This window comes from Pelobates fuscus, chromosome 1 (genome assembly GCF_036172605.1).
Source record: "Pelobates fuscus isolate aPelFus1 chromosome 1, aPelFus1.pri, whole genome shotgun sequence".
NCBI lineage: Eukaryota > Metazoa > Chordata > Amphibia > Anura > Pelobatidae > Pelobates > Pelobates fuscus.
Genome location: NC_086317.1, coordinates 33100480 through 33119317, shown reverse-complemented (window position 1 = coordinate 33119317; position 18838 = coordinate 33100480). Strand labels below are relative to the sequence as shown.

Sequence of the window (18838 nt, the reverse complement as noted above, 5' to 3'; positions counted from 1 at the left end):
ACTCAGAGAAACTCAGAGTCAGAAAACAAAGCCAAGGTCAAAACCAGAATACAATACTAATTACAAGGAATGCTATAAAGGGTACTGGGAACACAAAACCACAATAGGGCACAGAATCTAGGGCCAGGTAAGTTGAAATACCTTTATTTTTATTTGATTGGTCCACGTCATGCCTGCGCCCCAAAATGTGAGTGAAAGGGGGCACCGGAATGTCGTGGGCCAATGGGAGCTGATCAAAAGGTTAGGCTCCCATTTCCCCTTTAAGAACGTGCTCACGATGCGAGCAGCGTTCCCAATACTGTACGGGCTGCGCGCCCGATCAGACTGTTCAGCGTGCGCGGCCCGCCAGGAACAAGGAGATTCCGAGCCACACGTGGCTCGCCTGGAGGCAGGAGTGCTCGAGTAACGTGCGGCTCGATCAGAGGACCCCTGCTGGCATATGTACACAATGGATATCAAAGCCACACATTAACACGTAGTCACTGCATCCATACAGAATACATTTTTTTTTTTACCAACTATAGTATTTATTACATATTTTTGTAAGGTATACCATTTTATTTTCTACCTTATATTCTATTTATGTTTACTTGTATTCCCTCAATCATCTTATTACATTTTATACATCTTTTTTATTTTATTTTAGAAAGAAAGGGTCCCTTTATAAAGCGGGCTTTTCCCCCAGATTTTAGTTTTGTACTCTTATTTTACCATTTGCATATATGCAGACTGCTTTCGCCACACAGGGTCTATACCCTGTCAATACATTTTCTCTTTAAACTAGTCAGACTTAAGATGTTAAAAGGTCAATTTTTTTGGCCATAGATTGAAATTTCAAATAACTTCATTAGTATATTACCCTTAGACACATGGTGAAGTCAGAGACTTACTGCTCTTACTGCCTGTGCTCCAAACAAAATTAATCACAAATGATGTTCCAGTTAACCAAACCCAATACCATATGCACATTGATTAAATGCTTGAATCAGATAATACAGAACTGGTTTCATCCACATTTTCCCACCTCTTAAACACTCAACCTTTATAATTTTATTGCCATTTTAATGCTTGGCTATGACCAGTCAATTTGAGTGCTCAATAGCCACGTGAATGCAGATTCTGCCGCTGTCCATGATTCTCTGATCCCAGAATCCCCTGAGACCACCACCACAGCCCCAATGTGCATTGAGTCTACAGCTGTGGTCACAAGGAATACATTTCTCAGCATCCCCTATAACAATTTTGTTTTCATTCCCGCCATACCCCTTTCTTACTTTAAAAGAACACATATAATTAGAGATACTTAATGACATAGTAGTAACCCCTTTCAACCCAGAAGGGTATTTTTCTTTGGCCAATGATAAAAATCTTGTGAATTGGGAACCTTAAGGATCACCCTATCTACTACCAACATACATGGTATTTACTGCCCATAGGCACCAAAAGCAAACAGAGAGTTAGTATAGTGCCACTTCTTAATTTTTTGCCCTTAAATACATTTCCCTTATCATCTCTAAATCCTATTTCATCAGGGTCTTTTTTTACTTCCCTCTGCCCCAGTATAGGGAGGAATTGACACAAACATTTGTATTATACATTATATTTAAGGGATTGTGCAAGCAACACAGTTCAGTAATTTACCAACAATAACCTATGGTTAATCTTGTAAATATTCTTAGAATTTCTTTGACCCATCTTAAAATAGATTATTTAAATGTCAAAGAATTGCAATTAGTATCAGTACTACAATGTAACAATACATCTAACTAAAAAGATAATAAATCAATAATTAGACTCACAAAGAGTCTCCCTAACTACCTGTCGAGACAAACGGCCCCTCCCGTTATTAAAACCGACCCTCGGATCTCAAGAACTATCGAGTCTGTACGGAATCTAATCTAATCTCAATAACAATATACAGTCTAACACAGGTTCAAAATCCGGAGCCACCGCACCCCGTGAACAGGTACAGAAAAGGCAGAAATGAGTCAGTTACTGTATCTACTCACCGCTTAACCGCGCTGCTCCTCTGAATCCTGGATTGTAACACTGGATATTTCTCAGGTCTCTCACACGGCCATGGACTTGTCACCAAATTTCTGCTTTTCTGGCTTATCTCTTTCTCAAATCTGGGAAAAGCAAACTTGCTCAACATAACTTGGGGTGGGGTGTAAATACTTTTATTTTTCAAGCAGACCCTACTAAGAATTTTAAAACATTTCACTTATACGGCTAAAAAGTCTCTAATCATTATTATATAACTTGATACATGAAGCCAAAGCAGTAAAAGTTACCCTGATAGTTATAATTTGGAGTATGCTGAAAAAAAAACAAAAACCTGTAGAGAAATATGTGAGATTTCAAAGTGAATTTCTGGTTACAACTACATGTCTGTTTGTCCACCCATTCTAAAACATAATAATAATAATAATAATAATTTCCTGCTGAAATATCTGTATATCTGTATTGGAAAAATTATCCCAGACAGCTGTGCTTTCAGTGGGGCAGATTTATTTTATTTTTGTTATTTATAAATTCACAATAAATCACTGACAATTCCAATTATTTGTGTGTATTTGTGTTTGTTTGTTTGTTTATGTTTTGGGAGGGAGACCCTGTCAGTGTCTGTCACGCTTCCAACTGAGCAGAGATCACAAGACAGTGACAGGAGCCAAGTGCGGGTCACGTGGGTAAATAACCACCCCCGAGGCCACGCCCGCCGCACCGTGATTGGCTGCGATCTGCGGGAAGCCCCGCCCCGGAAGGAGGGAGTTGCTCAGCTGTTGTGCCTTTGGATTCCGAATCGTTTAAAGAAGATGGCGGCACAGACAACGAACGGGATCCGGCTGAGTGCGGTGAGAGGGAGGGCACGGGCGGGCTCCGGTGAAGCGGGAGACGCGGTCTGGGAGATCGGGGAGGCCGCGGGGTGGGGAATAAAGCGCGGGGCTCGGCGATATTTCAAGCCCTCGCTGGCTGGGGGTGCTGGGAGTGTGTGAGTGAGTCCTGTGTGGGGGCTTCCTCACCCCTTCACAGGATACTGCACTACCCAGCCACCGGACTGCAACTCCTATCATCCTGCAGCATGGGCATGTCTAGCTGGCTCTGGCAGTCTGTGTGTGATGGGTGTTGTAGTCCAGCAATGGCAGGAGGCACCCGGGTATTGGCTTGTTCATACACTGCTAGTGAATTTCCTTGGGGGGTAATGCCATTTATTTATCATGTTATCTGTGTACAGGGTGAGGGGTTTGCTTTCCTGAGATTGTTAATTTGTATCAGACTGGTGTGTGTTTGTCTTTGTGCCCTGTGTGTGTGCTTGTGATTGGAAGAATAGCACGTTAGTAAAGTGTGTGCAATGATACAAATGTATACACCGTGTGTGTGTGCAATGTATACACCGTGTGTTTATGGTGTGTGATTGGAAGAATAGCACGTTATTAAAGTGTGTGTGCAATGTATACACCGTGTGTGATTGGAAGCATAGCACGTTATTAAAGTGTGTGTGTGCAATGATACAATGTATACACCGTGTGTTTATTGTGATTGGAAGAATAGCACGTTATTAAAGCGTGTGTGCAATGATACAATGTATACACCGTGTGTTTATGGTGGGTGGCTTGTGAACCTGGTTTGTGTTGATGGCAGTTCATTGAACTTGATCCAGAGCAATCTTCTGATTGTCACCTCTCTGAATATCTGTTTTATTCAATTGTAAACACCCACGTGGAGTGCAACACAGACACAGCGCGACGTGATCAAATACAGGAAGCCCTCTAATTAATGATTTCTGGGAGGGGTCTGCCTGGCTCACACTGCTGTCAATGCATGGAGCTGTAGATTGATGTCGCTAGCAGATGAGGGTTTATCCGTTCAGTCCAGTTTGTTTCACTTTCGTTTCCTTGTTGGTTTGATTTCCACTCTCACTTGTCTTGACTGAAACTGATAATGTTATTCACGTTCTATCGACTTGCTTTTCAAAGTCCCAGGCACAGGGTCACTCCATGGCATTAGTCACAATGCAAATTTAAATACAAATCCACACACACACACACAAAAGGTTTTCTTTTCAAATATACTTCTATTGATCAATTTTTCACTCACCATAATAGTAGTAATAACAAAAAATTGTAGCAGTGCAATCAAACAGGGGAATATATATGTGTTTACATCCATTATGTCATATAATCTTGCAAGTAAAAATTAATGTCAATAATAAAGACAATCATCTTTCTAGAATATATTTATTGAAGTGGTTTATTAAGGTATTTAAAATATGAATATAAAAGTTAAAAGAAATTTGAAAACAAAGGTCTGGCCAGGTGGAAGTCAAGGAGAAACATTGTATTGATGTCTAATGTTCTCTTCCCACATAGCCCATTCATGTTTTAGAAGAGATACATTATCAGAGGGTATGCTGAGTGGGAGCTTACTCTCAAAGACTAATTTAAGAGCGTTGGTATGGTAGTTGATTTCCAGTGACAGGGGATTACAGAGGTGGCAAATATTAGTAGGTGGCCCAACATAAGTCTTTTAAATTTTTTTTTGACAAGTAATCATGGAGTTTCTCAAATATACATGTTTTTTGGGATGGGTGTACATTATGGTCGACTATAGAAATGGCCAGTCAATAAACATGCTTTCAAAAATTGTCTAGTTTGGGACAGGAACTAAAAAATATGGAGTGTACCTACCACCTTCCCACCAACATGCATTATTTGAAATGTTTATTTTTATTATTATACTTGAATGCATGGGTGTATTGAATCTATTTATTACTTCTGTGTTTATAAAGCGCCAACATGTTCCACAGTGTCTTAAATTAGAGGGGCAAAGGATTAAAAATAATATCAGGAAGTATTACTTTACTGAGAGGGTAGTGGATGCATGGAATAGCCTTCCAGCTGAAGTGGTAGAGGTTAACACAGTAAAGGAGTTTAAGCATGCGTGGGATAGGCATAAGGCTATCCTAACTCATTAGTCCCTGGCCTTATCTTATAAAGTATTTAGAAAATTGGGCAGACTAGATGGGGCGAATGGTTCTTATCTGCCTTCACATTCTATGTTTCTATGATGTTACTGTTGTAGAATTATAGAATTCATGAAATCAGCTTAAGAGAATGCTTTGTCAGGAGGAAATGTACGTCAGCGGAACAATAAGTTCCTGTCGAATGAAACATTGTGGCCACTGAGCAACATGTTGGTCTCAATAAAGTATGTGTCAGCTAAATAATAAAATGTGTATTTACTAAAAAACCTTGAAAACGAACAATGCCGGCTACTCAAAAATCTACAACATTACTACTCCAAAGGATTCTGGGTGGGCATATGCAAATTAGTTTAACAAAGAATCAAATTTTTGCCTCATTCCGCTTTAAAAATTGATTCCTTGGAGTCTGTGTTTGCTGCATATAGGAAAAGATGCAAAGCCAGTGAACCACTCATGGATAGCTGTTTCGTTGTTAATGCAACTCATCAGCATGAGGTTGGTTACTGGTTTGCTTATTGAAGCTTGGTAGTGCTTGGGAAGCAAAAAACAAAAAGGTTATGGTGGGGAAAAATTGTGATTGAAAACCCCTTCCACCTGAAGTCTGTGGATAGTTAATACAATGTTAAACAAAAATCTGCACACCAGTCACATTTCTTTAAAAGACATCTTAAAACACTTCAGCTTTTGTAAAGTATCCCATTTTTATGTACATAATAAAATTGCTGATTTTACCTTATTCTGAAACACATTGTTGATTGTCAAACAGCCAGTGAGCTTTCTTCCTCTTTCTGTTAGCTTACCCGAGCTTACTGAAGTGACACGTGCACTTTACTTGGGCATGTCTGCCTTCATCCCCGTTTCTCCTCCACAGACCTAGTCTCAGATCAGCATCTTTCCTGTCGATGGTTGCAATGCAGGTGTGCAGCATGTACTGATTCAGAGGTCTCTTAGTGAGAAGCCTCTGCATATTTCCCCATAAAAATCTCTTCTGGGGAAAAAGGGAAGTGCTTGCAAAGTCTACAGTAATAAAACTACAGGTTTTGCAAGAGCCTTTCACATATACACCCCCAATGAATATATGCCTGTTCTAATTGGGGGTATCTTCTAAACCGTAATTTGAAAAAAAAATGATGTAAAGCATTTCTTTTAAGTGAAACCTTTTTACAGTGAAACTGTTTTCATTTATTTTTTTCTTCTTCTTACATAAAACCCTAACTAAACCAGAGTTACAAAAAACATACCACTTCACAGTAACAGCATTTTAGAGCAATCGCACCAACATATTCCATAGCGCTTTACAATTCTAAAATGGGTATATTTGCCAATTTTATATTCAGTATATAACAGACAAGGTAAAGAAGGCCCTGTTCAAGCGAGTTTACAATCTGTGGAAGGGGTAAAGACACTCAAGGTAAATTGCATGTCAGAGGTGGTAGGGATTGTCGGATAAGATGTGTCTGTCAAAGTAAGCAAGTAAAAGTGGTGTGTCTAAGAACCGAACAGTGGCAGGAGAAAGAAAGAAGGAGCTGGACTATGGAAGGGAGGGCAGTGAAATGAGAGAAATGTAATCCAGGAAGTGGTAACTTTCCTAAAAACGTGTATTTTTAGTGACTACTTAAAGGACTAAATGCTAGGGCAGAGTCTGATGACGCGGGGTAGCAAATGCCAAAGGAACTGAGCCACCCTTGAAACTACATTGTTTGAAATCCATTTTTAACCTTGATAATGTATAGCTTAGCATATTACTAATTCATTAAAGCTAATGTGCAGCTTTGCACAAGTTTTCATCCAGGCATTTTTGAAAATGTAGTGTTAAAAGCAGGTCTAGATTAGAACATGCATATCAATATGCATTCCTCAGTTTTGCTTGTTAACTTCCTAAACTTCTACCTTTTTCTTAGGTGCAGTTTTTTTCTTTTTTTTTTTCTGTCTCTAAGCTGAACCGCTCCTAACACTGACCGTGACCGTCACATGAATCTAACACAGAGGCATACATAATATAACAACCTATGAACAAATAAGAGTTTAGTGAATATACTCCTAGCATCTCTACAAACTGTAAGAGGGGAATAATACTCATAATGCTGTTCTATGAAGAGTTACAGGTCTACAGGCTTTTCTGCAGGTTTTCTTTTTGAATTTCTAACTTTAATCAAACAGGACCCCCATCCCCAGCAAGTCTTTAAGTAAACAATCTGCTGACCTGAACAGCATTACGTGCTTTACAGCTCTGAGCAGAGAGATAAGGGACCCCATCCCTAAATCCTAATGTAAACACGCTGCTGACCTGACCTATGTGACATGGAACCTCATAGGCAAGTCCTGAAATCAAAGCTTTCCTATGAGATCAAAGCTTTCTTATGAAAAGCGACACTTGTAATAGGATCTACTAAAAGAAAATGACAGAATCTTTTAGTAGGTCTCCTTGTAATGCATGCACATCAGGTCCCCAGTGCTCATCTTTGAGGAGCACTGTATTGGACCAGCGAAGAATAAGCCATGTCTTATCGATGATGATGATGATGATGATGATGTGGGAGAGGTGAGCAGCGTTGAGGGAGTCTCTGCTAAAATGTGACATTCTCTCTTGAATTCCTGACAATTCACATGTTCGCAAATACCCTTTTCAGTGATGAGGTTAAAGCTGTGAGGATATTTATGGGGCGAAAAATATTAAAAATAATATTTTAATAACTATCAAAATTAATTTAAAAAATTATATAAAAAATTGATATATTGGCACTTGATTAATTTAAAGCGAAGAGCTACCCACTATTTTTAATCCTTATAGACCCTGGAGTATGTTTCATTAGAGGATTTGTATTTCACACATTAATCATAAACTAATTGTAACATTTATTGTAATAATATGTAATATGCGTGACATTAAAAAGTGATTATTAAGGTATAACAAATGTATACAATATGGCAGTGGTTTAACACCGTTTACAGACAGCTAAATAGCAACATTTACTATCAACATAGATGCAAATTTCAACAGGTTTATTATAGGACTCTTCGCTTTGAAATCAGCTTGCTAAACATTCTTTAACACAGGACTCTTCTCATCATCACAGCAGCACTGTATAAAGCAATAAACTCTGGCTGACAGTCAAATCACACTGAGTTAATTAACTCATTTACTGCTTGCTATAATTCTCACAGGCAAAATACCTTTTATATTGCAATGATAAATACAATAATACTCATACCAGATCAGTTTACCATTCCTTCTCATCCAATGACCAAGAAGAATAATTCTAACCAGATTTTACGGAATTTTAACTTTCCTAATTAAAGATGACTATCCCTAATCCAGATAAGTCAATATCTCTGGTTAATAGCCGATATGCTATTTTTGGCAAATTACCAGTAAATACATTAGCTTATTCTTTCTGCAGTTAAGAATTTGGAACAATATATTTCATTAGCTAACTATGATTTTATACTAGTTGAAATCTGACCAGCCTTTTATCCAGATATATTTGGCTTTTTGTAAAAAAAAAATATTAAATTAAGTTTAAACCAGCATAATTACCAGCTCTTGGTAGAATTTCTTTTAGTTTTGGAGATGTATTCCATCAAAGTGGTGAATGCAAGTATGAATGAGAATTGTGGGAAATAGGAAAGTTTTCGAATTTTGATTAATATTTTAAAGTTTCAGTTGGAAAAAAGACAAGTTTTAGATTTTTCAGAGTCCCAAAATTAATTGGAAAAGATACAGAACGTTAGTTGGGTCTTTGGTCTTGCTCCAGATGTCAGATTTAAGACCCAAAAACTCTCTCATTTGTCCTTAATTTTTAAAGGAGAATCTTCCTTTAACTCATTAGTTTCAGTGACCAATCGAGTAAGGTGGGCGTCTAGATTTTGGTCAGTAAATGGCGCAATAACATCATAAGAAATTCTTGTCAGGAAGTCCAGTTATAACTTTGTTTAAGGGGTTAATTGAAATTCGTGATGCGTTTGATGTTGATTTTGGTTATCTCTATGATATCTATTCGTCAAAAATCTGTCAGACTTCAAAAGTTTTGGTTTGTTTTTACCAGACTTACTGTTTGGTTTTGTGCCATTAAATTAGTTTCTGACACGTATAGCTTTAGTTTCACCCTTATATACAATGGAACTTTGTATCAGATCCTTAATATTTGAAAAGTAAAAGTACCAGTGTTTACGTTCGATGCATTCCTCTGCTCAGTGCAGAATAGAGTTACAGAGAGAGAGAAAAAATGTCTCTTTTTTTTTTTTTATTATGTTACAAAATTGAGTCACCTCTGTTTTAATTGTGACTTACAGTATACATTTTTAATTTCTATCTTAACACAAAATGTCTGCCAGTGTAGATATACTGACAAAGCGAGTGGGCTGGGCAGGGACAATTTCCCCCCAACCCGCCCAAAATTTGAGCCATTCTAGCTAGATTGCCAACTGGCATTTGCCTTGTGTATGATTGTAAATTTGTGTTTTTAGTTGGTTTGTGTGGGTAAATAAAGTGGCTATAAACATGGAATAGCCTTCCAGCTGAAGTGGTAGAGGTTAACACAGTGAGGGAGTTTAAGCATGCGTGGGATAGGCATAGGATAGGCAGCTGGCTCGCCCACGATCAGATAAAACAGTGTCTTTATACTTTTTAAAAATGTCCTAGTGATGTGGATTGACCAATCCAGAGTCTCGTCACGTCCAGCAACTCTGAGTTTCCTTATCTTGTCCTCACAGTACTTGGGTTGCTGATTTAGTATTAAGAGTAACATTTTTGCAAGCGAAACAGGATATCTGAACCAAGCAGAAAATGTCTGTTTGATATGGCTTTAAATATCAATTTGATATTAAACACAGGGCTAGATATAGGCAATTAACGTGTTCTTTAACAGTAACATAAATTAAATTTTGGCTAGGGCCAATCTTTTTATCATCCAAAAATGGGGTCTGACTTCACAAACCAGGTACAACACAGCTATTAAAAAGAAAATCTATAATGTTGCATAGGCTGAAAGGAGACATGCGTCCATCAAGTTCAGCCTTTCTCACATCTGTTTTTGGTGTTGATCTAAAACAAAGCAAAAAAACCCGGTTTGAAACACCTGCCAATTTTGCAATAAAATAGGGGGAAATCTTTCTCAACCCCAGAATGGCAGTCAGATATCTCCTTGGACCAAGACATTGTTATACTACTTACCTATATATACCTATATATATTTATTTTATATGCAAATTGTAGAAGAGATGATTTCTTAAATCTAACAGAAATATTTAGTAACCAGGATGATTGGCATAAAATCATATTGTCTGCCTTTTTTAGCCATGCCCCTTTACTCCAGAAAAACACTCAAAGCTTATCAAAGCGTTGTACACTGTCATGGACCATCAAAGGCTGGTCACCTCTTATATTCAGTGGACTACAAATCGTCAACAAGCGCTTTGAGAAGCAATAAACACACAACACAGATGGTTGTGAGTCCAGAATTACTTCTGCTTGTTTATTCAAAGTAGGGTGCATTTATGCACAATATTGTTGGCAGCTAAGCTTGAAGGTTAAGAAATAAGGTGGTTAAAAGAAGTCAACGTGGTTACATATTTCATAAGATATAAAATTAGTTTACAAAACAGTATGTGGTTACATATTTCATTAAAAAAAAGAAAGTCGCAAGATAAAATTAGCTAGCAAACAGTCACACAATGTATAGATTCCAATAAGTGCTCCGTTGGGGGCTAGAGTACACAGAGAACGCAACTTATGCTGACACGTATACAGCACTTTACAGAGAAAAAGTTCATTACGTATAAAGATGTAGGCCTTAATTACGCTGAACATTGGAATCAAGATATATTCCCTCACAACTCTGTTTAGCCACTGACCGTACTGAATGAAAACAAAACAACGTGCATTAGAAGGAGGGGACCCTCAAGGAGGCGTGCAGATTATGATATCAATACTGGTTTGTAGTTTCTATGACTATGAGACTGTGTACATAGAAAATTGAAAAGGAAGTCTTTCTGGCATACGTGGTGTGGCTAAGGAGATTGGTGTATGGCGCAGAATGCTTTTGAAATGTTTTTTTTTATTTGAGCATGCAAAAAAAAAAAAGGTTGCATATTAATGAGACCAAAATCTTTCCTGGTGCCCGGAGTGTCCCTTTTGAGAGACAAAAAAACCCTGGATTTTGTGAAACCACACAAAAAAAATTGACACCTGACGTCTTTGTACCATAGCTGTACTGTAACCCCAATACAATAATTTGAAGAGATAATGATTGCTGAGATTGGACTCTTTAGGCATATTTACACAAAAGGTGCAGATTATACATTCTAGCAATGAAATTAAAATGTAAACATTTTGACATTATATTGTTTTTCAGCTGTGCCCGAAATTTTTACACACCAACTCGACCAGTCACACCTGGCCTTTCAGTGCTGTTGCTGAACTAATAGGTAAGTGCCGATTCATTCATTTATTTATTTATTCATTCAATTATTCCCATCTGCAAATCTTTGCATCACCAGTGCATTGATGCCCAGTAGATGTTGGCAGTTTATTCAACAAATTTACAGGTATCATCATTTTCTTTATCACATTCTTTTATTTCTCCTATTTGTTGTTTTTTTTTCTTTCACACAATGATGCTTAATGAGTACATTACATGCTTTCCAGTCCGATAATCAAAATTCCATAGCTACTCAATAGGTGCTTGTATTTATTATTTTCCTGTAAGAAAATTATTTTTATCCATTTGAGTAATTTGAAATGCTGCCTTTACGTTGGTGACTGGCACACACTATTTTGGTCAGTTTATAAATATAAGGAAGGCTTGAGGACTGTTACATCGCAGTTCTCACCCTTGAGACGTGATAACATGCAAGTGATATTCAGTCTTTAGACCCATCCTTGCAAGTCCTTCCCTTCTTCTCCAGCCCACACTTTCTATGGCCAATCACAGACTTCCTAATGCAGCTCAATGAGAAGTCTCTGCAAGGCAGGTGCTCTGGCAATTGCTGCCTCTTGAGTTTAGCTCCACTGAGTCTAAGCAAACCAGGAAGTAGCAGAACTGACAGCCATGGGGGTAACAAGGTTTATTTTTGTAAAATGGAATTCAAAAACACATTCTTCACACGTAAAGCACTTCAGCAAGCTAAAGTATTAATATGAATATTTTCACACTGCAGTTGTTTTAAATTACTTGGTGTGATTTGACATTGAGCGATGAATCCTGTATGTTGTATTAATTGGTCCCAGCAGCACCCTTCTAAAGTATGCATGTTCTGGTGAGCGCGGCCCTTCTGCCAACTGTCTATAATGTCATAATCTGCCCGTTATATCTATGGGCAGGTCATGTTTTATAATCCCTTACTGAAAGAATGGTGATTTCATCTGTGCAATTATTTCTCTTAATAAACGGGTTAATAATGCAAGGATCATACATGTCCCGGTCCGGTTGGTATTATGGAGAGATACACTAATCTAGTAGGATTTAGGACTAGTTTTTTATGTTTTCATTTAGGGGAGATGATTACTCTGAGGCTGTTGCCCTTGGCAAATCGCACTTCCTCTGTTAGTGATATAAAATGTTTGCCTAAATGTAACTGCTTCAGGACCAGGTTTAGACACATCCTTATTGAGAAAGTCCTGATATTCCATTGTTCCAGTAGTTCCTAAAATCTTTGTTCTGCTTTCGCTGGAGCCATTACCAGTCAACTGAGCTGATTTTACATAAATTACATAGAACATTTCTGTGTCTGTCAATGTACTAAAAGAAAAAACAAATCGAATTTGCATTAGTGTATATATGCAACATATGTTTGTGAGTTAGTAAGCTCCATTAACACTATTCTCTCTCTTCTCTCTCCTCGCTCTCTCGTTCTCTCTCTCTCTCCTCTATATTCTCTCTCCTCTCCTCTTTCTCTCTCTCTCTCTCTCTCTCTTCATATATATTATACACGCACACTTCATATATATATATATTAATTATACACACACAGCAATTCTATATAATGGACAAGATAGAATTCCGTGAAGCTTTTTTCTACATCTTATTTGTTTTCTCCTTTTTGTTTTTTGATATGTTTTGTTGCTTGTAATAATATCCTAGTACTGTGATGTTTGCTCCATCAAAGTAATAATGTTCCTGTTTAGATTTTAAATAAAACGTATTGGGAGCCTACTATTGCCATAGCTTTCAGATATTTGCCTATAAATAACTATAAAGTCTGCCTTCTCCCCATCCCTGGAGTCATTTCCAATTTCCTGTGGCTTTGAGAGTCCCTGATTTTATGCGGTTTCTTTGCTCAGGCCAAACTCTGACTGTAGTTGCCATGGTAACGTTCCGGGGACCTCACCAGATTGCATCTTGATGTATTTTAGATCTCAGCTTTGCTACATTCTGCCACAAATAGGCAATTGCTGTAGTAACAGGCTTGGACATCTGCCAAGTTGGATGGCGATTTTGAGTATAATTATTGTTACATTACTTTTGGCTATACATAGAGTATTTATATTATTTTTCCATGTTTGGGAATCTTTCCTGAAGAGTTTGTTGAACCTGATCGATGCACTGTGAAAATAACAGGGGTTTCCAGACATCTTACATTATCACAAATGCCTAACAGTGAATAGAGGAAACTTCATCCTTCCTACAAATATCTGTGATGGGGGGACCTCAAACGTGCCACATCACAGCACAAGGCATTCGGATCAAAATCCAGTTCCAAAACCCAACTAGGAATAAAAAATAATGGCAGACAGAATTCCCTTTATTTCCAACGCGTGTTTGTCTAGGCACCATTAGCAAAGTTTTTTTTATTTTTTATTTTGCCAAAGCAAACTTTCAGGTCATATAATCTATGCGTGTATATAATATTATACATATAAAATCAAGGAGGGAACAGCATACCACATATTAAACCAGTTATGAATGTATAAAGGCTAAATAAGAACACCTTTCTGGATGCAAAATGGGAGTTTAGCCGCTTTATGGCCACAAAAATTCCTAGCCTGACACCTTCATCAAAATGCCAGTTTTGGCAGCTTGCTCAGTATCCCTTACTCACTGGAACCCTGGGTCAGCTCTTAGCAGGTGCACTGCATCTGGATCCACTCTTTAACCCGCCCACACTGGCCAATGGGGAAATTGCTGGTGAGCTGTGATGGCCATGGGCTGAATCCATCAAAGGATCTTTCCTAGTAGCATCAGCTGTGTGCCTTAACGGGCTGGTGGATAAAATAAATTGGGTCCAGGCACTCAAGAGTGCTGCTCAAAGGAAGGTTTATTGGAACAAAAAAGTGCAATGTTTGGCCTACACAGAGGCCTTTGTCAATCTAAAGGGCTGGTGGGAGATCAAATTGCTCAAGGCACCTTACTGCAGGAGAGGGAGGACCCAGAAGACTCTAATCTGTTTGCTGGATGGAGAACATTCTGCATCGAGAGTTTGGTAGTTTGGAGCATGGCGTGAGTTACCACAGCAAAGCTCCGACACTCCAGAATGCCATGAAAGAAGTGTGCTCACGCTATAATTACGAAGTACAACTGGAACACCAGGGTTTTCAATGTCCCCCCTCTCTGGCCAAATGTAATAAAGGAGATGGGAAATAAACCGTTTACAAGTGAAGAATTGCCTTAAAGAAACACTTACATGTATTACTGACACTATAGAGCTGGTGTGGCTGTTTAGATCCCTGTTTCCCCCTCCCTTTAGATTGCTCTGAAAAGGTGTTAACCCCTTAAGGACCGGCCTGTTTTGACCAGCGCACTTTTAACACTTTTGTGGTGTTTGTGTTTAGTTGTAATTTTCCGCTCTCTCATTTGCGGTTCCCATACAAATTATATATATTTTTTCAGGACAAGAAGGGCTTAATTTACATACCATTATTTGTATCATGTCATATATTTTACTTTAAAAAAATAAAATAAAAAATAAGATATGGTGAAAAAATGAAAAAAAAAAATTGTTTTTGGACTTTTACTTGAAAAATATTTTACTTATCTAAAAAAGCTAATAAAAACCTGCTAAATAGATTCAAAATTTTGTCCTGAGTTTAAAAACACCCAGTGTTTACATGCTTTTTTTTTGCTTTTTTTTTGTGTGTGCACATTATAGGGCTATAAGTACAAGTAGGAAATTGCTGTTTCAATATATATATATATATTTAAATGTATCAATAGTGACATTGTAACACTGTTATCTGTCATAAATCCCCGAATCACACCTCACATGTACATATTTTTTTAAAGTAGACAACCAGGGTATTCCATATGGGGTATGTCCTGTCTTTTTTAGTAGCCACTTAGTCACAAACACTGGCCAAAGTTAGCATTTATATTTGTTTGTGTGTTAAAAATGCAAAAAATGCTAACTTTGGCCTGTGGCTACTAAAAAAGGCTGAACATACCCCATTTGCAATACCTTGGGTTGTCTTCTTTTGCAAATAGTATACCATCATGGGGGTAATTCTCATTCCTCGGCTACCATACGCTCTCAAAAGCAACATAACCAACCTGACAAATTTCTATGAAGAAAAAAAAAAAGTAAAATCAAGCCTTATATTTGACCCTGTAACTTTCACAAACACTATAAAACCTCTACATGTGGGGTACTGTTATACTCAGGAGACTTCGCTGAACACAAATATTAGTGTTTCAGAATAGTAAAACAAATCATGGCAATTATATCATCAGTGAACGTGTAGTTTGTATGTGAAAAATGCAAAAAAAATATGAACAGTGTTGCCAGAGTTTGTGACTAAGTGGGTACTAAGAAAGATTGGACATATCCCATTTTGAATACCACTAGTTGTCTATTTTTGCAAATGGTGTGCCATGATGGGGGTAACTTTAATTCCGGGGCCTGTACATACTCGTGGGACATCACTGAACAGAAATATGTGCATTTCATTGCAGTAAAAGCTAACCGTTTTATGACATGCACAGTTAAAATGCCATGCAAAACTTGGAAAATAACAAAATTTGCCAATAGTGAGTGGGAACTTTGAGCTATGTGTGTACTATGTATATATAATCTGTGTGTGTGTATCGGCAATTAGTTCAGCAAGGTAACGATGTGAAGTACGTCTATGTACATATATTCAACTTCTAACCTATTCTGGTTTTCTCCTCCATGCTTAGATAATGCCTATGATCCTGATGTCAATGCAAAACAATTGTGGATTGATAAAACCACCATGAAAGGCCACATGTGTTTGACGTTTACGGACAATGGTAATGGCATGAATCTTGATAAACTCCATAAAATGCTCAGGTAGGTGTCCATTTTCCTAAAACCACTTTTATTTCACATTGACAGTCTGTTCAAAACAAGTTGAAATGATCAATGTTCAAGGAAAATTAAATTTATTTCCTTCTTGCTCAGTGCTCACATTACTAAACTGTACATGGATCAAGCTCTGAATCTTTTAATCTACAGTTAGAACATGCAATGGAGGTTTTACAGAAAAAGAAACCTGGCAGATTACTAGATTTATTAATTAAACTGCTAGATTTCTACAATACAAGTTTTGAAGGAGGCTAGTAAAACTCTGTTCTCTATCAAATGCTGCTCTTAGACAATTTACTGCACTTATGCAATTGTGCAATAGCCTTCCAATGCTTCCCTATATGGATGCATTGTATTGGCTAATCTCACCAATCTTAATGATCTCCACCAGGGAGGCAGAGCAGCCTCACTGACACCAGCGCAGCGAGGAAGTAAAGGTACGTAATTCCCTTTTTTTAATTTATTTTTTTATAATTTTTTATTTTTGCAGTGCATGGTTTAACAAACAGTCTTGCGCTGCCGCAACAGCAGATGCAGGCAGAGAACAGTGTACAGAGTAAACAGTATTGTGGCATTCAATATTGGCACATTTTAAAAATGTAAAGACTAGCTAGGTAATGTAGTTTAGGACTTCGGCTCTAACTCAGCGGGTTCATGTGATAGGTGCATTATACATAATGGTTAATATCTAGTGAGAGACAGTATGAGAAGACAAATAGGGCTTAGCCTTGTAAACAGTACAAGTATGATGTGCTGTGTGCGCAAGTCATGATGAGATGTGCAGCAGATCAGTATGGCAGACGATAAAATAAACACGTATGGTGCCTGAAATCCGTGTGTGATAAGTTACATGACTAGCTAAAAATATGTCAGAGTGCGTACTATTCAATCTGGAACTAGTTATGCCCACCAAACAAATTAATTTACTTGACTAGTATGCAAGCTAGACAAGATAATATAAAATAAACATGCTGGGTGTAATTCGGGCTAAGCATTACAGTTAAATACAGGCTAAGCAAACACATTACAATCAAGACCAACAGAGACGAGCAGGCTGCTGGGCGTTCTTCTATGCGGGTCTAGGCACGAGCGTTGGTGAGTGTTCTCAGCCCACTCCGCAGGGCGGGATAGCACAGTGGTCTTGGGGGGCCCGGCTATCAGGTCGTGGGGGGGGCCCTGCCCATCCCTCATATGAGTAAGGATCCACAATGCTCCTCTAGATTGTCCTTCCTTGGCCGGGGGTCTTTTAGCTTACCTGGTTGTTGGTCGCTTCCAGCTGATCATGGACTTGCGGAGTCTGCGTGCCACGTGTCTTCGGCCTGAGGCCTTAACGGGAACTCGCGCCTTTGTGCCATGGATCCTGTTTTGAGGGTTGTGGGCCCAGGGTTCCTCCGGTTCCCGGTTGTCTCCCTGGGTGTATGACTGGTGTAGGAGAGGTACCTACAGGTGAGTACCCAGCCCAGAAGAAGGGCAAGCGGCGGAGACTGTAGCATCGGCCATGCGTGTGGCTGGGCTTGTTGGTTCGGTGAGGCCGGTCGCTGAGAGAGCTTCTGTTTGGGGCTGTGGGACAAGAGTGATAGGCAGCTGCGTCTGCTCTGCACAAGCTGCAATCCGGCTCCAGAACGCTGTACAGATCCTGTCGAAGTCGGCGTTAAATTTGGTTTCCCAAGCCGTTGCAGCGTGCAGCTGTTGTGTCGGCCATATTGGTTGTGGCCCAGGAGCGGGAAGCGGCGGCATAGATGGATGGGATGCTCTCGGCAGCCTTTTCCTGGGATGACCCCCACCGGAGGATCGGCCATTTCCTCCTTCCATGGGATCCTCAAAGTGAGTGGGCCACAAAAGCGGCTTCTGGCTCTAGGTCAGCGGGCGAGACTCCGGAGTCGTCTGAGAGGGGTACTCATCGGCTAGTTACGGTATGCAATCTCGTTGGCTGCTGTTTTAGGGGTAGCATCTCAGTTTGTGCCCAGTTTTGCTTATTTTGTGTGAGGAGCTCACCTCACACACGTCTGTCGACCATGCTGGTTAGGCCCCCACCCCCACGTAATTCCTTTTAAACCACCACAGGGTAAAGTAAAACTATGACATTGGAATATATGTTTGCATTTCTTGTACTATAGTGTTCCTTAAAGGGCAGTATCATTTCAACATGGTATGTATGTATGTGTATATATATATATATATATATATATATATATAACCTTTGCCATAGATCTTAGCATCAGTCTTGTATATTTTTATTCTATTTGTAAACTTCCAAATACTTTCCAAAGACGTTATTGTAGATGTGACCCTCAAAAATGTTTGTGTCTTATGACAAAAGCCCAAACACTCTCTTTCTTTTTAGCTTTGGCTTCAGTGATAAAGTAGCGGTTCACGGCCATGTTCCAGTCGGACTTTATGGGAACGGCTTCAAATCTGGATCCATGCGACTGGGGAAAGATGCCATCGTATTTACTAAAAATGATTCTGGCATGCATGTGGGCATGTTATCCCAGACCTTCTTGGAGAAGATCGGTGCAGAACATGTCATGGTCCCAATAATATCGTTCAATAAACACAATATCCTTTTCTGTATGGAGATAATGTGATCACTAT

General features: G+C 38.8%; 1 protein-coding gene across 1 annotated transcript in view; it reads left to right on the top strand.

The window, feature by feature from the left end:
- Positions 1-2795: 2795 nt before the first annotated feature.
- The window catches only part of MORC3 (MORC family CW-type zinc finger 3), a 50384-nt gene continuing 34341 nt past the window's right edge, over positions 2796-18838 (top strand). Inside the window, exons 1-4 of the mRNA XM_063447447.1 lie at positions 2796-2855; positions 11338-11410; positions 16096-16228; positions 18588-18802. Of these exons, the coding sequence (XP_063303517.1) occupies positions 2817-2855; positions 11338-11410; positions 16096-16228; positions 18588-18802 (460 nt within the window). The 5' untranslated portion in view covers positions 2796-2816. The remainder of the gene's footprint in view (positions 2856-11337; positions 11411-16095; positions 16229-18587; positions 18803-18838) is intronic.